Source organism: Corvus moneduloides, chromosome 3, assembly GCF_009650955.1.
Source record: "Corvus moneduloides isolate bCorMon1 chromosome 3, bCorMon1.pri, whole genome shotgun sequence".
In the NCBI taxonomy this organism is placed as follows: Eukaryota; Metazoa; Chordata; class Aves; order Passeriformes; family Corvidae; genus Corvus; species Corvus moneduloides.
The window spans coordinates 81,573,906-81,598,179 of record NC_045478.1 but is presented as its reverse complement, the minus strand read 5'-3'; the positions used below and the strand labels follow the sequence as shown (position 1 = coordinate 81,598,179).

The following is a 24,274-nucleotide window of genomic DNA, read 5'->3' as shown; positions in this document are numbered from 1 at the left end:
AACATTCAAAATGATGTTCATGAACACCGTCTCTTGCACCAGGAATAGAACAAGTGTTATGAGGGGATTTTATAAAAGAACATTGTAATGCTTTGATGTCTTGTATTGATTTTTCCAATGCCACTGTGTAGTTAATACAAAATTAGTACAGAGCTGAATACTTTGGATAGCAAAGGGACATTTTCTTTTCTTCTGAAACTTCACTACTTGCTGACACATATGAATACATTTCTTCCTGTTTGGGACTGCCTACCAAGTCATCAAAGCCATTTCTCTAATTATATTCCCCTCTCTGCTCACATGATTCTCAAAGGTATACAGTGTTTTTTTTCCTGAACTGAAAGAGATAAAAACTTCCATAAGGTCTGTGACCTTGTAAATCAGCTGGTAGGATGAACTACAAAAGCACTGCTTTGTGAGGCCTTCCAAGAGATTTGTACATGTTAGATCATGCAGACCAGTTTAGCTGGGCTTCAGAGATGGTAGTGTAGGCATCAAGACTCTTGCAGTGCAGCTGAAAAGGTATTATTTACATATCCAACTGTTTAACAATTTAGGCCAGACACTTGTTCATGAAGATCTCTTGATGCAAAGCTTTTACAGAGTATATCCTATCTGAAATCTCCAAAGCAGTAAGATACAGAAAGGCAAAAAATGAAAACTGTCTGGTCACGATAAACTGCATAAATTCACCAGCACAAATCATAGTTGGGTTTCAGCAGTCATCACCACGTATTTCATGAGAAGCAGGGGCTGTCTTCTGCAATGCTGGAAAGGGCGAATTTCAAGATGTGTATAAGTACACTGGTGCCTTAGGACTTAGCTTTTATATTTTTCAGGTCCTGTACTGCTTTAGTCTGTAACTCTAAAATTCCCTAGCCTGCTAGCTAGTGTTCTCCCATTCTGGTTAGACATAACAAACCCTCTCTGGGCCTGGACTCAAGGACACCTTGCTGTCCCAGGCTCTGAAACATGTAAACTGAGCCTCTGGGGAGGGGGAACAAACTTGGGGTAATGACTTCATTACCTGAAATTGTAATTGGAGAATTAACCCTGATGTTCAACTGGACCAAACTTATAAAAGTGTGAAAATCCCGTGACCCAGTGTCCATCTTGGGTGGAGCCCCTCGGAGGCTTTTTGACTGCCCAAGGTGTACCTACTGAAGGCCCTCAATAAATACCCGCTTTTATTCTCTTAATCTTGTCTAGACTCTGTTTCCAGGTAGCCACTCCAAGGCATTAATACCTGTTGACACACAGTAAGATACCATAAAACAGTTCAAATAAACGGAGCAGCAAACAAACAGAGCAGGTAACAGTTTCAGTTGTGTGGCCTGTGTCAAAGACCTAGGTGGCAGTAAATGACATTTTTCTGTTGTTGACAGTGAAACTCCTGGTGAATAATAATAATGAAATAATTAGTAACATAATTAATAAATAAGACCAGAATAAGACCTCATTTTTAGGCAAGTTTGCTTCACTATTAATAATCGCAACATGCCACATTTAAGGAGTCTGCAAGGATCACTCAGTTTGATTCTAGCCTGTGCTACGGTTGATGCAGGTTGGCAAGAAGCTGCCAGCACAACCCAACACTTCATACAGAAGCATTAATCCCCCTTCACAGAACAGAGCAGAACAGACAAGTGAGTGTATGGTTGCTCTGATGATGAGGAGGATACAGGCCATGTTACAACTATCTGCCTAATATGTTCCCTTTTTTGATTAGAATTTTTGATGTGAAAATTACACTATCACATACAGTGTCTTTCAATCTATGCATATTTCATCAACTGGTACACTTTCTTGGTGTATTTTACATCATACTGCAAAATGCTTAGGAAGAAATGCTAATAATCATTTGAATACCATTTAATTATTTTCAGATTGACAGAAAAACAGCTTTCCTAATAGAACATACAAGTGACAGAACAAGGAAAACAAGGAGAAAAGACCAGAGTGAAAGACAACACTAGAAAATACTCCCACATGTTTGATGTCTGGAAATACACATTTTTCTGTCCCAACCAGTTAAATGTTGAAAATGGAAAAAGGTTGAACTGATTGACGTATTTTTCTCTAAGATGTTTGGTAACCCTTAAAGGCTAAAAGCGTTAGCTTGGAGTTTAAAGGGTTTTACTTTCTTTAATTCATCTCCTTTTATAAGGATTCTTATCTTTTCTAATTCTAATATGCTGAATTCTTAGGGGAGGGTTGAAAAGAGCAATGGAAAGAAAGAAAGAAATGCTAGCATAACCCAGGAAGGAAGCAGTCTGGTTTATTAAGAGTTTATTAGCTGGTGAAAGAAAAACAATCTATACACCAAATGCACCATCATTTAATGGGAGACAGAGTGAGAAGACACAGCTATCCTCCAAAACTAAATATGTAATAAAAAACTTAAAGATAGATTTATTCTTTGAGACATAACCTATTGATTTTCATGAATAAATGTATATAGTTCAGAAGTGCTGATCATCCATAAATGGATTTGTGGCCACAGGAGATAAGGATGTTCCACTCCTTTTATAATTCAGGCAATCAATTACAATATTTATGTAGATTAACTGCTGCCAACCTGCTAGATCAAGGATATAGGCCCTCCCCCACCCAAATTTTCACATTGTTTCCTATACTTCCTCTCGTGGCACCAGTTGTCCGCTTTGAGTAAACAAAATTTAAACATATTCTATGGATTTTGGTACGTAGTATAATATATAGCTACCAAACATAGCCTCCATACCACAGGAAAGAGTACCATATTAGAAGAGCACATTGCCAATTTCTGCTTCTGCAGGGAAGCTGTGACAATCACAGTGAGGTGCCCTGTGAGCCACAGCTGCCTGGTGGTGGCCATGCCCCAAGCATTTGGGTAGAAGCCTGCACACTTTGGGAGAGAGCAGCACCACCTCTGCTACCCAAACAAATCCCCGTGAGAGTAACAAATGCCTGGTGTCTGGGCTCAAGGGACAGCACGATCCTTGATAAAACAATGCTGCAAATACCTGCTTCCAAAAACCTACAGTGTTCGTACAGCTTTTAAAAGAATCAGTGTCACAAATCAACTTCTTGATCTTCATCAGCAACAACAGAACACAGACTGAAGAGGCTGGAGGGGTGCACGTTAGCATCTAAAGATGTAATTTTAGAAGGCTGGCTTGAGGAAAAAACTTCCCTGATAGTGCAATTTTTATCTGAGGGAAAAAATCCCTCCTACAGCCACCCCTCCAACAAAGCAGCACAATTTTTGCATTACCATGAGCACGCCAAAGGACCACCAGTCGGCACTCTGCGTGTGTCCTCGCCGGTTGACCACCTCTGGGGCCATGTACTCTATTGTCCCGCAGAATGAGTATGCTCTCTTGTCATGGTCAATGGCTTCTTTACTCAGACCAAAATCTACATAAATTGAAGAAAAAAAGACTTATCAGGTCTCTAAAAATTATTACAAATGCTTTTGCTCACTTAAACTGTTTGAACAAAACACACCAACCAGCTGGAGAAGTGCCCTTCTGTCGGTGTGCAGAAAGAGGCCGCAGGCACGTATGTGCTGGAGCCCTGCCTATGTGGAGTGCCTGGCTGGCACCTGTAATACACTCTGAAAGTAGGCATATCATTTACTCTGTTCAGAATGAGGTTCGGGCCCAAGGCAGAAAGAAGTTTAAATAAGCAGAAATATACAGTTCAGGTTTGGTGAAGGCAATGTTAGTGAGGATTCTTGTGCAGATAACCAAAGTACTAGGAATAATAAACCCAGATTACACCAGTGAAAAGGCTGGGTACACAGCACCTTCAGAGTGGCAAAGGGACATCTTTCCAGCCATCTTCTGCCTGGATTAAATACTCATATTGGAAGCATCCTTCCATACACAGTTGTAGGCAGCCAAACCTGCCTGCTTCACATCAGTCAAGAACACAATTTTACCAAGAAAATGCTATGTTCTCCATATGCTGTGCAGCACGGGGGTTTGACAAATTGACAGAGAAGCTCAACACTCAAACTCTTCTGGCTTCTAGTTTTTGTAAGCAAACTCCTTCCAACAAAATACCAGGATGCACAGAATATACTGCAGAAAAAAAAAAATCAGCTTATAGGCACGAAGTTTTCTGTTCCTCACATACCTGTTATCTTAATGTGACCCTCTTCATCAAGAAGAATGCTATAAAGCAAAAAAGAAACATTGATTCATTAACCAGGCACAGAGTGCAGTTAAAAACCACAAATATAAAATATTTAAGTCAGGTACGGAGACATGCAAGTGTCCTGGGGTGACGTTATGAAGCCGCTTTATTCCTTACCCATCCGCTCAATGCCCAAGGACGCTGGGCCTTTAGGATGGACCCGGGGCTGGGGCCGGAGCCAGGGCCCGAGGGGGCGTTGAACGGTTCAGCCCAAGGGCTTCAGGGGCTCGGGAGGGAGTGCGCCGGGAGTGCTGTGCTGCTTTTTGGTTTCCTTTGTGTTCCAGCTAGCTGGGAAAAGGTTCTGTTGGTTTTTTCCTTGGTCTTTTTTCTTTTTCCTTTCCCTTGACTCACTGCTTCCCTTCCCTCCTCGCTGGTCTGGGGAGCCTGCGGGGGTGGCTCCAGCTGGTCGAGCCCGGGTGTCTGTTCCCTCTCTGGGAATTTGTTGTATTTTGAGGGTTTTTAAAATCCTGTTCTACCCTGTTTTGTTTGTGTGTTAATAGTTTGGTTTCTTTTTCCCACTTTCACTTCTTGTGACCCATTTGTCTCACTGACGGAGGAAAAGGGGAGGCCCTTTTCCCTTCGGAGGAGACACTCACTCTGGAGTGTTTCCTCCTGAAGTTTTGTCTCAAAAACCGAGACAGCAAGATTCAAAAACTTGTGTAAACAAAACCTTAGTGGATTCTGTGGCTCCAGAAAGAAAAATGAATATCAGAGGTTTGTTTAATCTCATGTCTGAGGCATGCACAGCCTGAGGCAGTTCCATGAAGAGCCTCCTCCTTGCTCCATAGGATGGTCAAGGTGGGCATGCAAGCAGAGCTCAGAAAGAACAGAGTGCTTAAAGCCAAAAACTGCCGAGTATATGCTTCCAGCAGGAGAAGGAGCTAGAGGTTTCCTGTTCTTGTCATAATAAAGGGCAATCACACAAATAATAAGGGCTTGGACTCACTGGACCTAAAATAAGTCCAAAGGTTCATGCTGAAGTAATAAAAGTCATCACAGAGTGCAGTGACTAGTCATAGCCTAACTGCATGGATGTCAGCCTCTGCTTATTTTTTCTGTCCAGAGCACAGATGAAAATTCAGCCTGGAAGCCAAATTCAAGTATTCCCATATTTGCCACCTGCCAACATATTTTCTCCTCACAAAGGCACTCCAACATTTCTGTAGCTCGCAAAAAGCAGTGCTAGTTTTTGTGGAAAGGAGGGGACAATGAATTTGAAAAATAATGATTTTGGTAAATAAAAACTGGCATAGTAATGAAGGAAGTCTTCAGTACTAGTTCGACTTAGTACATTTCTCTTTTCCAAATGATCTGTCATGGTGCCAGCTATTTCTATATTCCTCTTCTCTTAGAGAATCATTTTAATTATTCAGGAAGAAAATAGGACAGAAGTGAACCAAATGTAATAGGCTATACTTTTGTGAAAAGTTGTGAAAAGAAACATAATTGAAAAAAGATGCTCTTCTGTCATTCATTTATGTGTTTAGAAAAAGCTGTTGTGCAATTCCTCAAAGGGCAGCAACTAAGTCAGTACTATGCATCCAGTAATTAAAGCCTTTTCTTCTCGATAAAAGCATCTTACCTTTATTCTTTCTCCACAGCTTCCTTGAACACATAATTTTCAAGGACTAGTCTATAACAGGCATATTTAAATGTATTTTTGTGACTGCGACCCCTAAACCTGTGCTTCAGAAGAGAACAGAATGAAACACCTGCCAGTGTGGAAGTGAGCATGAATATACAAACTCCACAGACCTGGATCTGGAAAAATAGCAGGAGGACTAGAGCTCATAGAAATCACCCAAAAATTTGCCCCACACCCAGGAAGCCCCTGTGAATTACAATGCAATTCAAAGGTTGTGGAAATTTCCCCAGAAACACTGATTTTATATTTAATGGATTTTAAATTTCATAATTTCGTATTAAAAATCCATGCTGCTTCTGTATGTATAAGATGTACGTTTCCCATACCTTTGCCCTGGTTAGAGGGTCCACACCTTACCCTCATTAAAGGGATGGAGGCAACACCAACACAGCTATCAGACTGATAATACTGATGTCGGAAACATATAGCAACTCTTTCTCACACTGAATGTTTGAATAAGCAGCAAAATTAATAGATCCTGGCTTCCAATGGATGCGTAACCTATATCCCCCAAAACGTGATCTACAGTTCCCTCTGCCATCTCATGTTCCCTAACCACCCTTCTACCATGCCTTCAGCTGCTGGCAGCCTCTGTGGCCCCTTGCAGCACCCTTTGGACATCTGGATGTTTCCACATTTGCCATCTGGCAGCACAAATAACGCTACAGTTACTAACTGAAGATTATATTTCACATAAAAAGAAAACAATACGCTAATAGGAAAAAAAAAAGGCAACTGTTGCACTGAATTATCTTAGAGTGAAATTAAGAAGCAAAGAACAAAGTACCTGCTTCTAAGAATGCAAATTACAATAACAGACAACTAGTTTTCTCCAGTGTGACTGTAGAAGCAAACTTACTATCTGATCATTCTCTGTACTCTCTTTTTATCTTCATCACTTTACAGTTCCTTTTTATCCTACAATGTCCATAGTAGAATTTCTATTGTGACAATCACAATTACTTTAGCTATGGTTTACAGGATACATTACTCTGCAATAAGACAGTTTTATTCTGTGGAAGGGAAAAAAGAATCAGAAGTTCTTAATATGATTCAGGCTTGAGAATAATCTTTCAATTAAATTAATGTTTTGAAATTATAAAAGCCATGAAAAGTAGACTAATTTTAAATGCTAAACTAGGTCACAGTCTCACTGAGTGATAACCTTCAGGTAGGAGTTCTTTTCATTTTATTTGTTCAGTCTAAGGCTTGAGTGCTTTTACAGGATACTGTCATCGTCAACGTTCTCCTCAAGGCAGTAATAACAGTTATTAGGTGAAAAATATACCAACACCATAAATAAGTGAACCACACATAGGCTTGGAACAAAAAATGCCACAAAACAAGGGTGTCTCTTAGAGAAGAGGAGACTAAGGGGAGACCGCATTGTAGCCTACAGCTTTCTGAAGATGGGAAGAGGAGGGGCAGGCACTGATCTCTTCTCTGTGGTGACTGGTGATGGGCCTGAGGTTTAGGTTGGATATTAGGAAAAAGTTCTTCACCCAGAGGTTGGTTTAGCACTGGAACAGCACTGGAACAGCACCAGCCTGACAGAGCTCAAGTGTTTGGACAATGCTCTCAGGCACATGGTGTGACTCTTGGGGTTGTCGTGGGGATATTCTATTATTCTATGACTGAGCATTTTTGCATCAGGATCATCCCACAAACATTCAAACTGCTTTCACTGACCTCAGTTTGAAAGTATGCCTTGAGAAAATAAAGGCTGGAAATCTCCATGCTAGAGGCTGGAGCTAAATTAGTAGCAGTGGAATGACATACTCCGAGTTACAGGAGAGGCCTCACAGTACAGCTAGGACTGCAAACTCCGTATCAACAGTACTGCTGCGACTTCATCACAGGGATAAAAAGCTTTCACTATGGGTTGTTGGCATTGTTTTATATTATATCTTAAGGCCTGAACAATTCTCTCCCATTTCTCTCTTTCTTTATTTTTGGTTTTTAGACATGTCTTTTGGGCTTAACTCTGAGCTCCAAATTCCCAAATCAAGGTGAAGTTCTGCCAAATCTAATATAACTGGAACTCTGGGGTTGGTTTGTTTGGTTTTATGGGGTTTTTTGCGGGGTTTTTTGGGGATAAGTTTCTTCCTAAGTGAGAGCAGTTTTGCAGAAGATTCAACCCACACTTCATGTTTTTCAGAAACTGTAGCCAAATTTTCAGGTTGGAAATAAAACCCAAGACTTTATGAACAATGTTTTATTTCATTGCATGTTTTGTTATGAAAGTACCAGATGAATAGTCAAATATCTACTAAAGAGATGAAGCTTCTCACAAATTGTCAGTGTTTTGTGACATTCAGTGTTTGCATGACCCCATACCTATCTCACATGACCCCATGCTATCTCACCCTGCTGAATACAAACTCATCTCTGCTGCAGCTTCATTGACAACATGAAGTCAAAAAGGGACTGTTAACATCAGTGGAAGCTTTCCACCATAACCCTTTGTCTTTTACTGATTCTCAGATCTCCCCTCTCTACACAGGGCAGTTACATTCATAAATCGTCATGGTTTGGAACACGTTGCATTAAAAATTGCTGTTCGTGTTTTTTAGAGTATAGTTCAACATATCAGATGTTGTTATAAAACTGTTATATATATGAGCTGTCCCTTGTATACACAACTGAGGGTCTTAATACCACTCCTTGTGAACCTAAGCCCCTATGCCAGCACTCAAGGTGCATCTAGGTTCCTGAAAAGAGAAATGGTAAAGATAAATAATAATATTAGTCTATCCATTTTCAGATGGTAGAGTTATTTCTAAGTCACTCATACCCTTAAACCACAGCATAAGAAATAACATATGCATCACATACTACTTTATAATAAGTACCCATTTATCTATTTTGGTATATTTACCATATTTAATAGCGTGATTGTGCAGTTCTTAAGTAAAATCATGCCTCACCATGTAAGGAACTCAGTGGCTCTCAGTGTGACTGAACAATACCTTGTCCCACGAGGGATGCCACTGAAATCACCAAGACAACTCAAGGAGAAGAATTTGTCTGCAACAATTCAAGAGAAAAGTATCTGCTTGTTCTAAACAAGATTTTAACCAGAAAGCTCAATTACTTGTCTTTTTGAAATAAGTACAGCTGACTTGAGAACAACTCCCAGTTGCACTTGAAATTAACTCATAACTTTGAGTTGTTAACAGGGATTTTTGCTCAGGGAATCTTAAAAAGTAAAAGCTGAACCTTAAATTTTAATGTACTGAGAGTTCTTCCAAGTGGTTTGAACAGTACTATTTTCTAAGTTTGTTTTTTTTTTTTCACATATACTATTTTAATTCTTATTTTAGCATACTTAGAGAGCTGACATGCAAACTCAAACCTATCAGCAAATTACTTTTGGGAACTTCTGAAGAACAGCAAAAGCTTTGAACAATGAAAGGTCAAATGCAGAATCTATCTTTAATGAAGGGGGAAGAGAGAGAGAGAATTGGGAAATTATAAACTAATTAATTTATCTCCAGTTCTGCAAATGTGACAGAGCAGACCTTGTGCTGTAATCATGCTGGCAATGCCTCTCCTGAAGATGTGTGTGTGTGATTCTGCACGTTGCACTTCAAAGGTGAGAGGAATCAAAGGAAACCAAAGGGGAGGAATGAGAATGATTGAACACCTGTAAAGACTAACTAGTGAAGAAGAATTCAGTAGCTGGATTGTTTAGGGTACAGAAAAGGGTCTAAGGACAAGGATGTTCTCACTATTACCTGAGGCTGCTGCTGAGAGCAGAATAGGCAAGTTGGAGCATCTAGGAGAGCAGGCCAAGGAGCAGTGGCATGCAGTGGCAACAAAGACATTTCAAACTAGCTATTAGGAGCAACATTCTAGATGAACAACTGGTGGAGCACTGCCAAGAGGCCTCCTATGAAGACCATGGGGTCTCCACAGCTGTCTTAAACCTAGGTTAGCAACATGCCTGTAATGGTCTTGATAAATTTGATCCAGCCAGGGGGCAAGGGGAAGATGAGAACATCCTGGGATAGTCCTAATTTTCTTTTATTGTCTTATTTAGAAAGTTATTCTTTCCCAGATGTAATTCAAAAATTTAGCTTTTTTTTTCCCCTTGAGAATAATATTTTTATTCTGCTGTATCTATTTCTTTAACGTAAACCTAAAGTTCCAGCGCAGTCATAGGCTGTCATGCTCTGCTGTCCTAGGTGTGACTACACATAGGCTTTACACTTACAGAGCTATTTTTAGAGGATATGGTTTTCAATCAGAGGCCTTGCTTTATCTCCAGGTATGAAACTCCTGGGTCATTTCCTTTCCTACACAACAGTTATATTCATGTAAACTAATTTTATACTATGTCAATTGCATCCAAATGAAACTGTATTACAGTTAATCCATTTAACTGTACCTCAAAGACCACAAACCATATATACAGAAGTTAGAGAATGCAAGAGTGAGGGCTTCCACCTTAACTTTACACAGTGATCTCACTGTATAAAGGTCTTCAGTTATGTGATGATACTTCCTATTTTCTTCCAGAGAAATCTTGTCTCGGCAAACTGGTAACACTTAGGGACGCATTTTAGCAGAGCAGTACAGTGAAAGGGATGGCTGGTCTCAGACAAAAATACAGAGAAAACTGCATTCCATCTGTACCTTTTCAACATGCTTCTATGTGACAATGACAAATCAGTGACACCTCCCTTCCTTAGATGAGCTCTAATTTCTCGATTCACTGATCCCTGATTTGAAGCACTGCAGTTTGGTCTGCAGAAATATGAAGTGCTCTCACTTGCAACTGGAGTCATTGAGAGATGTTTTTTGAGATGCTAAGTGACACTTCCTGCTGAGAACTCTGAAAAATCCAGTTCTCAGTATCTCAAATACAATGAACAGTTTTGACTTACACTTAATTTTCTCCTTGGTTTCTAACTTCTTCTAAAGCAAAAAATTACAGTCTGCGCCTATAAATGTAACAGCATTGTGGCTTATATCTGAATATACAAGCTCATGTCTGGATACCTTCTAATAGCAGATTCATATATCATGTATTCTCTCAAAAATCAGCCTCATCTAACATCAGAGAGAAAAGCAGTGTGCATGAGTCATACTAATGCTCACTAAAATCAAAGTTTAAAACTGAAAACCTGTAACTGGAGTTATTCTATTGTGTACATGTTTGTTGATGCTGAATGGACAAAACAGCAATTCAGAATCAAGCTGAAATCAAGGAGCTGCTGGCAGACAATGAGAGAGCTGCCATGGCTGTAGCAGCTGGGGTGCAACCACTGCCTACCTGCATTTCATATCAGGAACAAAATGGTACTTTTCTCCCTCCAGTTTTTCAATTTTCAGGATGACTTCCCATATTTGCCGAAGACTCTGGTTTCCAGTTTTGGTTGCATAAATGGGCAAGATTGGAAAATTTGGTCAACTGCAAAAAACCCTCTAGCCCAAAAGACTGAGAGCTCTTGTTATGTATATCTGTTGAATTAGCATAGGACTGCTACTACTATTATTTTTCTCACCAAAACATAAAATTGAATTTAAAATTTAAATCACATAGAACTGTAATGGAGATAAACAGTCTCCTCCCCCTCAACTTCTCACCTACAAAGTCCACATTCCATCACTTTTGGTCTCATGTTTTGTCCATGAGAGTGAAAGCAATACACTCAATTTTAAAGGAAGAGCTGCTTATTTTCAGTTTGATGTGAAAATGCACATCAAATGCACATCAAATGTTTCAGTTTGAAAATGCTGCTGTGCTGTTGGACTTTGAAAGTGTAAGCAATTGCCAAACAGACTGCCCTCAGTGGTTACCTTTTATAAATGCTGGTGAACATTACATTAAAAAGGAACTTTGAAATGTTGCAGCCTGATTTATTCAAGTCATCACAGCAGATGCCAGCAAAGCACCAGGCAAAGGGCATAGAATAAAAACAGTATCATGTCACTCCCAGTGATAGCACTGAGGGTGTCATTTGCTCTACTGATGTATTGCAAATAAAAAAGAGAAAGGAAAATTAGGACCACATTACAAGTGAAAAATAGCTGCAAATATAAGTGAGAACAAATATTTTGGAAAATATTTTTCACAGTTAATACAAGTATTTTAAAAATCCTGATTACCATGTCTCTCATGAGTTAATAGGCACACAAGTTTTCAGACATGCTCATTTAATGGCTACAGTAAAACTGAACGGTGCCACGACATATTCCATATGAGCTGGAGGTGGAGTTGCTTTGAATGGTTTACACTGCATCAAGGGGAAGGCCAGATTAAATGCTGCAAACAGAGAACAGTGCCAGTGAAGTTCAAGGCACGGGGATCTGAATTCTTTACTGAATTCATTCACAAAACTGAAGTCCAGGCACACAGATGTCCCATCATACTGGAGCACAGTCAAAATATTTGGCCTCACACTAAAATGGTATGATAGGAAAACCCTACTGCTCTTAGTGCAGGTCTCATGTAGAGTCTCACAAACAAGAAGGAAGGCAGAGCCCCTGGCACCTTCTCATTTAGTAGCATGACAAGGAGCAGAAGCAGCCTAAAAGTTCATGTATTTATGTTTCAGTTCACTTTTCCTTGTTAACTTACTTTTCTGGTTTTAGATCCCTGTAAATAATTCCAAGACCATGGAGGTGGTCTAAGGCCAAGGCCAGCTCAGCTAAGTAGAACTTGACATCCTCTTCTGTAAACATCACCTAGAAAGAAGGAAGAGAAGGAAGAGAAGACCACATCTATTTATTGGACAGCGGAGGGCTGGCTTGCCTTAAACAGACACGGGGAAGGAATTGTCTAACCTGGGAATGCTGGAAGAACCATCATATCAGGTTCAATTTTCCATAATTTGTCTGAACTTACATTAACAATTCTTACCAGATTCTCCTTATAAAACAAGTCTTGATCTTTTGAGTGCCTCTGTTCCTTAAAATATGCTGCTCTCATTTGTCTGTTTGATCTGTTTAGATGACATTATGTCACAATAATAGGAATAAATTATAACTCCTTAGCCTTTGGAAATGAACGGCAAAATTAAACACATTCAGTGCAGCCTATATTGCTTTCATAGTCCTTAACTTGCTACAATCTTGGCATTTGGTTACCAGCTTCCCATGAAATGGAAACCTTTTTTTTGGAAGTGAAATACTTCCAAATCTGAGCAGAATACATGGAATGAAGAGACTCAGATCAATTTAAAACCTTCTGTCTTGGAGGTTCAAGCAATCTCAGTGCAGATGCCCTAAGCAGTGATGTCTTGTTTAACATCCAGGGCCTGATGAGGTGCCAGCCGAAGACAGCTTTTTCTGTAGCTGATATGGATACTGCCAACACTGAAAGCTGTGTTTTAGGTGAAGAAACTTCTGTAATCAAAAAACCAATAAGCTCTGAAAAACTCAGATGGCAGGAAACCCCTCCGGTTCTACTTCCATTGTATCTCAGACGTTCTCTTTAATTAAATTTCAATATGCACAGAGATAATAACGCAGAAAAAGAAGCTGATATATCGGATACACAAGTGTGAATATTATGCATGACAGAAGTAAAATGAGTCAGCTCAATACAAATTTACTTGTCATATGTAAATGCAAATTCTACAGTAGAAGTTGCAGAGCTTAATTTTAAAATTAAGTCTCTGCTCCCAGAAAGGGGTAGACAAAATATCTGAGTGCTTTGAGAAGTTCCAGACAGCTGAGAGAAAAAAAAGAGATGATTCAGAGAACAGATGTCACATAATTTAATTAAGAATTTTACTGCAAAGGCTAGAAATAAAAACACAAGGAAAATAATAAATAAATACACAAGCAAAAACTCTAAAAATTTAATTGCATTGAATGCAAAAATTGCATTAATTTTCAAAATAAACTTAAATTATTTATAAACTTTAAAATAAATAATGTAGGCAAGAAATTAAATCAATGGAATCAAGGAAAAATCTAATCTATACATGTACACCTAGTTAATGTCAGATGTCTCAAAAAGAGCAAGAAGTAGGCAAGCTTTGCATGCATGCATGCAATGTATGTATATGGGATCTGACTGAAAGTCCACTGAAATCAATACCTTTCAACCAAATCTATTATAACAAATTGCAGACAGTTCAAGTTTTCCCAGAACTTCTGGCCCCTAAACAGCTGCAAAGTATAGGCAGACAAGGTGAGCTGCGAACACTGAAAAAAGAGAAGTATGTTTTTACTGTCAGCTTAAGAGGACTCGCTCCTGATGGTACACAGCAGAGAAGTCAGTGAATTGCCCTGGAAAAGCTTTGGGGAAAACATGAAGCTTTAAAGAAGTACAAAGTCTGAGCTGTTATCTTCCACTTTTGAGTACACTGGCTGTGCAGAACAGGGACCTGCCCTCTTAGGCGAGAGCCACATTTTCTGTCTTCTTCCATGAAACTGGAGAGGCCCTTGCTGAGACAGCAGCGCTGCCTCGCTAATGAAGCTTGGTCTCATGACAATAGCAGAAGGATATTTTAAGTTTAAATTTTTAAAATCTTTTCCCTCATATTAAAAGTAACTGCTACCAGGAACTGAATATTTATACAAGAATCATTACTCAGCGGTGTAATTAACTTCTTACCAATGTCTTGCATTAGCAAGCAAGCCTTAAAAGCAAATACTTGGGGTCCCAAGCTACACTGCACACAGCAGCCTGCAGCATGTCACTGAATCAGGAACTGAATGGGGAGGGGAAAAAAAAAAGCTAGGGAACTTTTGACTGAAAATACTGTTTTCACTGCTTTTTTAGTCCATCAGTAGCTCCCCAAACCCAAGAAGAGCAACAGAGCTTCCCCTCAAGACGGCATTTGAAAGGTCCCTGTCTTTAAAGACTGTGTGGTAAGTGGTTGCCCACATCCCTGTCCCCACAACCTGGGAAGTACCAAGGGTTGGGGACGTCGTGTTGGTGACAGAGAAGACCAGGGCACAGACAACTGCAGGGCAGCCATCCTGCCTCACTGGAGCCTCCTGCACTTCTGCAAGGACATCTCTGGGACTGCTGGCTCACAGAGGTTTGGCGATACAGAAGAGGCCCAAATGACCCTGGAAAACCTACTGTGGCTGCTCTGTATGGGCACCAGTGAGGCTCAGGTTTGGGATGTCTCCTGCCTGCAAGAGTCCCTCTCCAGGGACATGGCATGCAGAGGACAGAGGAGGGATGAGAGCCTGGGGAGGGTATGGAAGCAGCAGCTACTCCTGGCAGGCAGAAGGAGGGCAGGTGAGGGCTGTGATAGTCAATCTCCCATTCCCAGGGTGGCGCATGGCCCTTGACCTGCTCCCAGCAGCTGCAGGGGCTGGCCCTGACCCACAGCCATCTCTTCCCTTTGCTGGCAGTGTGTGTGTTTTTTCAGTGGTTCTGTGCTCATCCCAAGGGCAAAATGTATTGGGGATTGATTACTCAGACCGTTTCTCATCACATCCAAGACTTATTTTGAAAACAATGAGTCTGGGGCTACTTTGCTACGGGAATGGCTTAGCAGTGGTGCAGTTTTCTCTGGCAGTGATGCCTACATGGTATCTGCTGCATTACCTATAGCATAATTCAAATACAGTTATTAAGAACCCACTTAACCATGCAAAATGAGATAGCTCTATTACATATACATAGGACTATTCCCACGGCCATTTTTCATTCCCACCAACTCAATCTGAGTTCTGAAAATCCAAGACAGTCTTTAATTTCTCAGTTGAAGATCGATCAGCTTACCTCTTTGGAGAGTCTGGTGAAAAGGTCCCCTCCCCGTAGGAAATCTAGTATTAGATACAACTTTCCCTCTGTTTGAAATGCTGCATTAGAAAAGGAAGGAGATGTTGGAAGTTTGAATCAAACTAAAGTCCCCAACAAGTAAGTCCTGTTGACTAGCAGTATATCATTCATGCCATTGCTTCACTGTCATTTTAAAACTTTGAGAACCAAAAAAAAAAATTATTTCTGTCTAGAACTTAGCAATAGAGCTTAGATTATGGGGAAAAGTAGCGTCAGTTGAGAGACAACAGTGCATTACTAATACCTTCATTTCTGTGCTAAGCACCTACAAATTAACAGTGTTTCCCACTCCACAAGGTATCTGGAGTCACCGAGAGCGAGGCATAGAGAGTTGTTCCCATGCTTGTGTGAGAGGAGAGCCCACACACTCAAATGTCCTCAGAACACCTGTTACAGTAATAATGGGGCTGGCAGGGCAGGAGGCAGCTCCAGCAAGACACCACATTCATGTACACACATATGCAAATTTAGACTGGTACTGATTATTAAAACCAGCTTTTATTTAAATCCTCTGTCTTTCTAAATGATACCTTACAGTGGGTAAAGGGTTGGCATACGTAAACTCACCAGTTACCCCACCAGCACTACCTACAACATCAGACTTTATGACAAATTTATTTTGATGGAGGAATGGATAAAACTTACAAATACTGAATTTCTCCTTTAGCATAAATGAAGAATTTCACACAGGTTGCCTTTACGATTTTGTTAGAAACAGAGTCATAAGTAGGCAGAGGGTATCTGTACGAAAGTTTAACACATCTAGTCACAGTTCCCCAACCAATTTAAGAAAAAGCACAAATTATATTTTATTATAGTTACCATAATGAAGCTTGACTATGAAAGGATGGTTGACTTCTGCCAAAATATCTCTCTCCATTTTAGATCGTACCCGATCCCGAACTATAAAGAAAGAACAATAAGAACAGTGACATACTAAGAGGCAGCATGGTCGCTGGATACAGTACTGGAATAAGGTTTGGCAAACTGGATCCTGATTCTCGCTCTGCTGATGGCTTATATGACCTTAAGCAAATCAGACCACTCATGTCCTCTGTTCCTGACTGTCTGGTCTGTGTAGTAAATTCTCCAGGAAGGCCCTGAGCCTCTCTCTATGGTGAGCTGCCCTAACTAAAATGACTACAGTATTACAAATAACAGGAAGGCAATTACACTTCACAGAAGAAAATGCTAATGTGAAAATGAAAACTACACAAAATTAATAACTTTACTTCATTTAAGATGAAACAGAATGTACCAGTCCCAGAGCAAGTCAGACTAATGTCACGCAAATTAATTTATTGTATTTTGCTGATGCTAGCAGCGTCTATGACGTATCACTGAATAGCACTTTCTGGAAGTGATGTATATATAAAATATTCAAAACTTCCAATAAGCCACCCAAGAAATCAGTAATAAATAAAAATTCCAAATAAAAATAGTACATGATTCTTTTTATGTGTAGAGATAAGTTTATTGTGTGACAGCAGTGAGAAAAATACTTTTTTTGGTTGAGATGAATAGAGAGAAAGGGAAATCATAATTTCAGAGGTGAGCTGAGTTCAAGCTAAACAATATTAGTGCTGAAGATTTCATACCAAAGCCATTCAGCAGAATATTCAGACACTGAGGATTCAAGTCCCCATGTAATCAATTCTTGATTCTAAAGATCCATTTTTCAATCACTATTTTATTAAAAGTATTGATATTTTCTTCTGTCTTTTCACAATGCCAATACACTTTTCAGACAAAAGCATCTACAAGAGATATTATGAAACTATTTTAGGTAGCAAAGCCTGAGATCTCAGTCAGATTCTGTCATTGGAGGCATGTGTTGTAGAGCTGCTCAGAAGCTGAGTACTCTCAGCACCCAAGGAGGGAACATATCATAACAAAACCTCCGTCTATTGCTGTACTTCAAAAATTGATGCACAGAAATAGGTCCAAAGCAGCTGATCTGAAAACCTTAAATAGCACTGGTGACATACTTGGATTTCTTGCTATTTTGATGCTTTACTTAGGCCAGTACTGACGTAAGCTTTACTAGCTCATTCAACCTAAGCTACCTTGTAGATAAATTCAAAACAAAGGGAATTGCGGAGTTGTAATCTCATCCCACAAGTAAAAATCACGCATCATACACTCACAAAATGCTTAACCTCTGTGAAGACAGACCATTTTGTGTGCTGTCCATCAGTGATGATCCCAGGTGGGAATTCCTGTTGGATATGTGGGCATTGCTGGGCACTCTACATGGGACATTTCCCATTAAGCCTGGTTAGGTAGCCCAAGAAAGTGTCTACCTGCATTTGCACTGCACAGGCGTGAGAAGAGGCTGTCAGAACAGCAGCACACCCTCCTCCACCCATCATTTTAACCTCTCAACAAGGAAAGGCCCAGGTGTGCAGCCCAGTGCTTTGCCAAAGCCCCATGCCTTGTGCCCTGCTTGCTGCTGTCGGGGTTCCAGGGTGTGGACCTGCCAGGGTGCCAAGTCACCCTTCTCCCCACATGCACAGAGGAGGCACACCAAAATTATAGATAAGGTGATATCACCACAGAACACATCTCATTCTCCAGTCATGGCCCTGTAACCACTCATAACCTGCACTACGGGGCTACACTTCCTTTTTGAAAACCTGTCTTTTGGGAGCAGAAATCAGGCTCATGAAGCTGGAGGCTCAGCAGCACCTCAGATTGTCCCTGTCTGGGCCCTGCTGTCCTCATATGGCCTGGGCCAGCCCAGGACCCCACACGCAAAGTACTTGTGGGGTGCCTAATTACCTGAGATACGGAGAAATACAGGCTATCTAAAAGTGATCATAGTCTCGCTTCAATAGTTCTGCTTAGAAGTACTATTTGCATTTGGAAATAGTGGTTTTGTTCCACACAGTACTAAACTCAAATCCTCTAAAGAGCAGCCTTTCATGTTGCACCTTCATCAGCAGAGCATTATTACAACACAAAGAAAAAACAGAAAAGTGTCCTTTTGACACATTGAATGTAGATGTGTACCAGTAATGTCACATGGGGACTTCATGTGCTTTTCTTTTGAAATGCATATAATGTTGTGAAGGCTATTCTTCTGAAAGAAAGATCCTCTGTGGCCGGAAATAGGGAACCTTTTAGAGATGGGGAAAGAGCCATTATACCAGAGTTTTACCACTCAGCCCTATGCTGCTGCAGCAAAGGTAAAAATCCAGACCTACAGAACAGGAGACGCTTCTTTGTAGAAAGGCACTTTGAAAAATCAGTAAGAATGTAGACTGGGTTTTAGGAGTCCAGGGTCTGAAGCAGGTCATTTTACCTCCAACCCTCCCCCCTCCCTTTTTTTTTCCTTTTTACATGAAACAACACATCTAGCTTTAAAGAAATCAAAGACTTCCCTTTGCTTGTTTGTATTTTAAAGTAGCCTTGATGCTCCAATGTTGAGATTCGAAATGACAGATGTCTCTAAATCAATACTACACTTTAGTATTGAACTTCCATTTACAGTCTTTATCACCTATTCATTATTCTCTCTGTTTGTAGAAGTTAATTAAATCTTGCAATATCCCTCTGAACTACCTCTGCTCAATTTTCTAACAGAGAGAATTAAAGAAGAGTGCTGAAGTCTGATGTTATTTAAAAAAAAAAATCACATGGGACTTGTCAGGAGCAAACATGGGTTCTAGGACATAAGAACTCAGCTGAAAATAAATCCTCAGAGCAGTAATCTGAGCTCTTCTCATGTTTTCCTCATACCCTTGCCCAGTAGGGAACAGCCTGGTGAGCTGAAGGTGCTGCACAGTTGCCTCCTCCCTACCCGATGGAGCCTCTGGCAGCTGTGACCTCCTGCTGTTTCCTCACTGGGACATCAATTTGTATCTCTCTTCTTGACTGAAAAAATCCACAGACACTGCAGGAGATTAAGTGTGTTTTAGATTTTTGGCTGAAATTAGCTGCTGGGTTCAACCCCATCATTAGAGAAGTACTGACTGACAAACCAGCCAGATGATCACATAAATCTCATGTCCTTATGCAGAGGTGAAATTTCAATTTTTGCGTATTTTTAAGTAGAACTAGACCAACTGAACATCCACAGATGTGCTTATGCATAGCTCCCAGGTGAAACCATTCTCCACTGAGGTCTGTGAGCTGAGAATGTGAAATGGCATCCAGTAAGCCAAATCCTGTGGTGATGTACATCACCAGCAAAGTCAGATCTACACCCCTCACAATTGCATAAATCAGTTCTAACTAAATTCATTGAAACCAGACTCATTAAACAGCTCGATGAAGAGAAAAGAAAAGCGGCCATCTGCTGGAAGGGAACTTCCTCTAAAAGTCCAAACCCTACAGCTGGAAATACATCTGTTCACAACTTGTGCAAAACTGAAAGTCTTCAACACCTCTGCAGAGTTGCACCTGGAACTTTTTTCTTTTTATGTAAAGCATATGTTTGATTTAAATTTATTTACCTTAGTGGATGTGATATCCTGTGAAATCATCAATAAAGTATTTGTTTCTTGAATTTGAGTGCAACATGCTCCTATATTTCATTTGCTTCAGTTGAATAGAGTTGTAACTATTTTTTATTATTATTACTACTACTGCAGGCAATAACAACACTTTCAGTACTAATTCTTACTGACAGGCAGTAATTACCTATGCTCTAGGAATAGGCATAATTTCAAAATGACAAATGAATAAGAGGGCTGGCCTTAGAATTCAGAGGTCCCAGTAAACACTATTCATCAGTAGCTCTGGAAATTATGATGACCTGAAGGAAGAAACTGGTTTCATATAGTTTTGCAATAAAGAAAATTTGTTTAAAACATTTATGGGACAGTTGGCCTTTTCTCCCCACACAAAATAGGTATTTCAAATTTAGTTCCAGCCTGCAAGAAACCAATACAGGAAAGATGACCAGGACATATAGTCCTCAGTCCTACTCTTAAACACAGTCTAAAGAGGGATGAACTTTTTCCATCAAACTTCTCTTGTATCTCCTGGGACACCCTTTTTCCTTTGCAGCTCCTGCCCTGCTGCAGTGCTGGCTAACTCACATGCAGCTGCAAAGAGGCAGCACCAAGATTCCTATTTCCTATCCATGGAGCATTCCAGCATCAAATGAGTGTCTGCCTTGTGTTTTGCTATTGAGATGTTGCTAAGCCAACAGAAGCAATGAAGAAGTTATTTTTTCTTGTCCTGCTTGAGATGGAGATGATCCAGACATCCAGGAACTGCTGGGTCTCTCAGGGTAATGAGTTTCACTGCTTGCCTTTTAAGCTTGAAGCCCAACATGGTTTAATCAACCACTGCTGCTCTTTGCTCTGAAAACACACCTGTTTGGGGGCTTTTTCAGGGAGGGCTGAATAAAGTTTATGCATCACTTTACTCTGGAAGTGTGAAAGCTGTCTGTGCTTTGGTATTCATCACAAATACTTTCGGCAACATATCATCAAAGGCAAAAATACAGCTTTTATGTTTGAAAAGTATGCGGAGTGAACACTGGCTCAGGGGTGAAAACGCAAAGATATTCCCTCTTATGCCAGCCTTCTACAGGAAAAAAAAAAAAGCTCCCTTTATTTAGTCTCTCCAGGTCTAAACACCCAGTTGTACTGAAAGGGGCATTTCCTCTCCTTCACAATCTTTGAGCAATTACTGATTCACTTGCAAAGCCTGGCAGAGGTGAGAGGGGGTGAGGGTGGTGCAGGATCTTCCCAAGGAGTTCTTGGCACACCAACTCAGGGCAAAGTGCCCCTGTGTGAGAGTGATTTAAAGCCCAGCCAAGTCCCTTCTCTTTTGTTACATGAGCCCCTACTATTTTGTTTAATGGCATGGTATGAAACCTTCTGCCTGGTCCAGTTCAGATGTTTAAGGATGAGACCAATAATCTTTTATGAAATATTAAGTGAGAATTCCTGGAAGGAGAGGAAATGTGGTATTTCCTCTCTGTGTAGAGTGTATGTTCTGGGATGCTGTCATTTGCCACCAGGGCAGTTTTATTCATAGACTGAAGTAATCCTAGTAAATGTTTTCTGTAGACCTGTTTGAAACTTGTAATTTTGAGTATTTTCAAAGGTGTTTTTGCTGTGGGTTTTTTTTTCTCTAAACTGGAACAAAAAGCTTAAATTTGGCAAATTTTGCCAAAATTAAATTGAGAAAAATTGTTTTGGCTGCATCAAAGTACTCTTTGTTAAGGGTTTTATTTTTTTAATCTCCTCTTTCTTAACACTAATTATAATGTACAACTATAAAATATTTTTTCAAATGTACACAATCAAACCAAATAATTCTGCTGAAATCCTTAATACTGGTATTTTGTCAAGCAAAATTTCCCTCAGCAGCCTTGTTTCTGTGGATAGACACTCTATCAGAAACTCAATCTTTTCTTTATCAGTTGTAACGTAAAGTCAGAAGATGGAATAATAAAAAACCCCACCAGGAAGTTTTAAAAGAGAACCCCTATATATTCCAGGTTTAGGGTAAACATACAAAGTTATGAGGTAATGTTTTTGCAATTGTCCTAATTGGAGTTTACCAGCTTAGTTCTGATATGGGTAACGTGAGGCAGTGGCTGGACAGTGAGAGGTGCACTTCTCAGATGGGAGGGTTTGGATGGGTTTGGTCAAAGGACAGGAGGCAAATGTCAACATTCTCCCTAAGCTGTCCTGACCACAACTGCACTATGCCGACTTCTCACTCTAAACACTCCTTCCATTAGGCTGCTTGGATGTGGTAAACACAGAGCCAGTACAAACTTACTTGTTCTAACATCATTTTTTGGATGAGCGTTTCAGATACTGGATTGCAAACATTTTGGTTTCTGAAACAAATACCTAGTATATTTAAGGCATCACTGAGGAAGCTGCGATAGTGGCTTATCCAACACTGAGGACACACTTCATTTAGGAGATATAAAGCTCTGAGACAGTTTCTATTTGTAAACCACATAGGATGAGGTTTATCAGGTTATCCGTAACCTAGCCCTCCATGCTACCTGCACACAAACCAGACAGGAATTCAGAATTTAAATTGTTCAGTAAAATTGTGGTGTTTACTGTCAACATTCAGACAAAGCAAATTTCTGCTTTGCCCAGGACCTGACATGTGATGCAGACATACTTAATATAGCTCTGCTGATGTGTTCGCCTCATAAAAGTGAAAAGCATCTGTGAGACGGCTGTCTGTCACTGAAGAAGCCTCCAGTCCCATCAGCAAGCAGGGTGTGAAGTCAAAGCAAGGTCATTTCCTAAACCAGAGCATAAGAAAAAGCCCAGTCTTTCGTCGTTATCAAGACGTTCATTAAAGCTTTGCAATCAGCAAGCCTCGGTCACACGGAAAACAACAACAACAACGAAAAAAGGCTGATTTATTGTTTTCTCCTTTGAGAAGAGAAACACAGACCTCAAATAATTGTGAATTGGTTTTCAGCCTGGACTCCACTACCGTATAGGGAGCATTGTGGAAGATATGACTAAGTTCAGAGAATTTCTGGGTGAAATCATGGCCCTAAAACAGTCAATAGTAAAACCATTGTTGACATTAATAGGATCTCACCATCTACATCTCAGTCCCTATATACAGTTCTGAAAATATACGTAGCTGCTTGAGATCTAAAAGAATACCTAACCAAAAAGGAAATCTTGGGTTTTTTCCCTATGTTACTGAGTAACTGCCAAAAGCTAAACATAAACGGTGCTCAGCAATGACTACAGGGAAACAGGAGGAGAGCAGATAAATATTTAAAGGATATAAACATGAAGGAAAAAGAAGACTTATTTATCAAAATAAAAGGAAAGAAATTAATATAAATAGAGGAGGTAAGTGAAACAGACAAAGAGGAAATATAGGCTACGTTGGACAAACTGTAATCACATGAACCCCTACAGAGCAGAGTAATGGGTTGGGATTGGAACCTTCTTACTGACACATTTTAAAACAAAACTGAACAGAAAAAGTTAAATAGCTATTTAGTAAGACACCAGCCTGCCCTGACTGCAGGGGAATGAGACTGCATTTTTCACTATGTGCTACTTTGCTGCAGTGACTCCACCTCAACGAAGGACATCTTAAAAAATAAAAATCTAGATTTTATTATTATGCACAAGTGTTTGGATGGCTGTCTGAAACACAGCATTTGTAGCAGGATTAATGCCCATAGCATTATATCAGAACATTCCAGCAAAGTGGAAAAAATATCAGAAACCAAAAATTCATACTGGGAGTGAACTTGAAAACCCGGTGAAGAATAACCATGAGCAGTTTAGTTTCCACACAGTGCTTTTAATTCTGCAGTCTCAGATAGCCTTATCAAGAAACTTTGATGTCTAAGACTATTACCCCACAGGTGAAAGCTGTGGGTAAGGCACAGGGGTAATGCAGCCCCCCTCTGGGGCCACCCAGCCCTGCGACCACCAGCCCTGTGACAGTCCTTCCAGTGCCTGCTAGCAAATCATACTCCTCACACACACAGTGCAAACTGTCCTTCCTCAAAACTTTGCTTTGGAAGTTGCTTGCTTTGTGCTGCTTGTGAAAAAGCTCTCCCAAAACCTCTCACATGGTAAACTCTCTATAGTAAATTAAACACACATCTGTGATAACGGCACGGCAGGGTTCCGCATATTCTTAATGAAGATGCATGTAAGGAGTCCTATGACATTGGCAAATCTCATCCAGCATAGTCAAGTCTTACATCTTGGGCACCT

At 40.2% G+C, this 24,274-nt stretch overlaps 1 protein-coding gene across 3 annotated transcripts in view; it reads right to left on the bottom strand.

Moving 5' to 3' along the window:
* Window positions 1-24,274, bottom strand: part of RPS6KA2 (ribosomal protein S6 kinase A2) — a 282,924-nt gene that overhangs the window by 58,178 nt on the left and 200,472 nt on the right. For all 3 annotated transcript variants that reach the window (XM_032102444.1, XM_032102446.1, XM_032102445.1), the window contains 5 exons: window positions 16,407-16,487; window positions 15,525-15,604; window positions 12,414-12,520; window positions 4,123-4,160; window positions 3,257-3,399 (listed from right to left, as the gene is read on the bottom strand). In XM_032102444.1, the coding sequence (XP_031958335.1) occupies window positions 3,257-3,399; window positions 4,123-4,160; window positions 12,414-12,520; window positions 15,525-15,604; window positions 16,407-16,487 (449 nt within the window). The remainder of the gene's footprint in view (window positions 1-3,256; window positions 3,400-4,122; window positions 4,161-12,413; window positions 12,521-15,524; window positions 15,605-16,406; window positions 16,488-24,274) is intronic.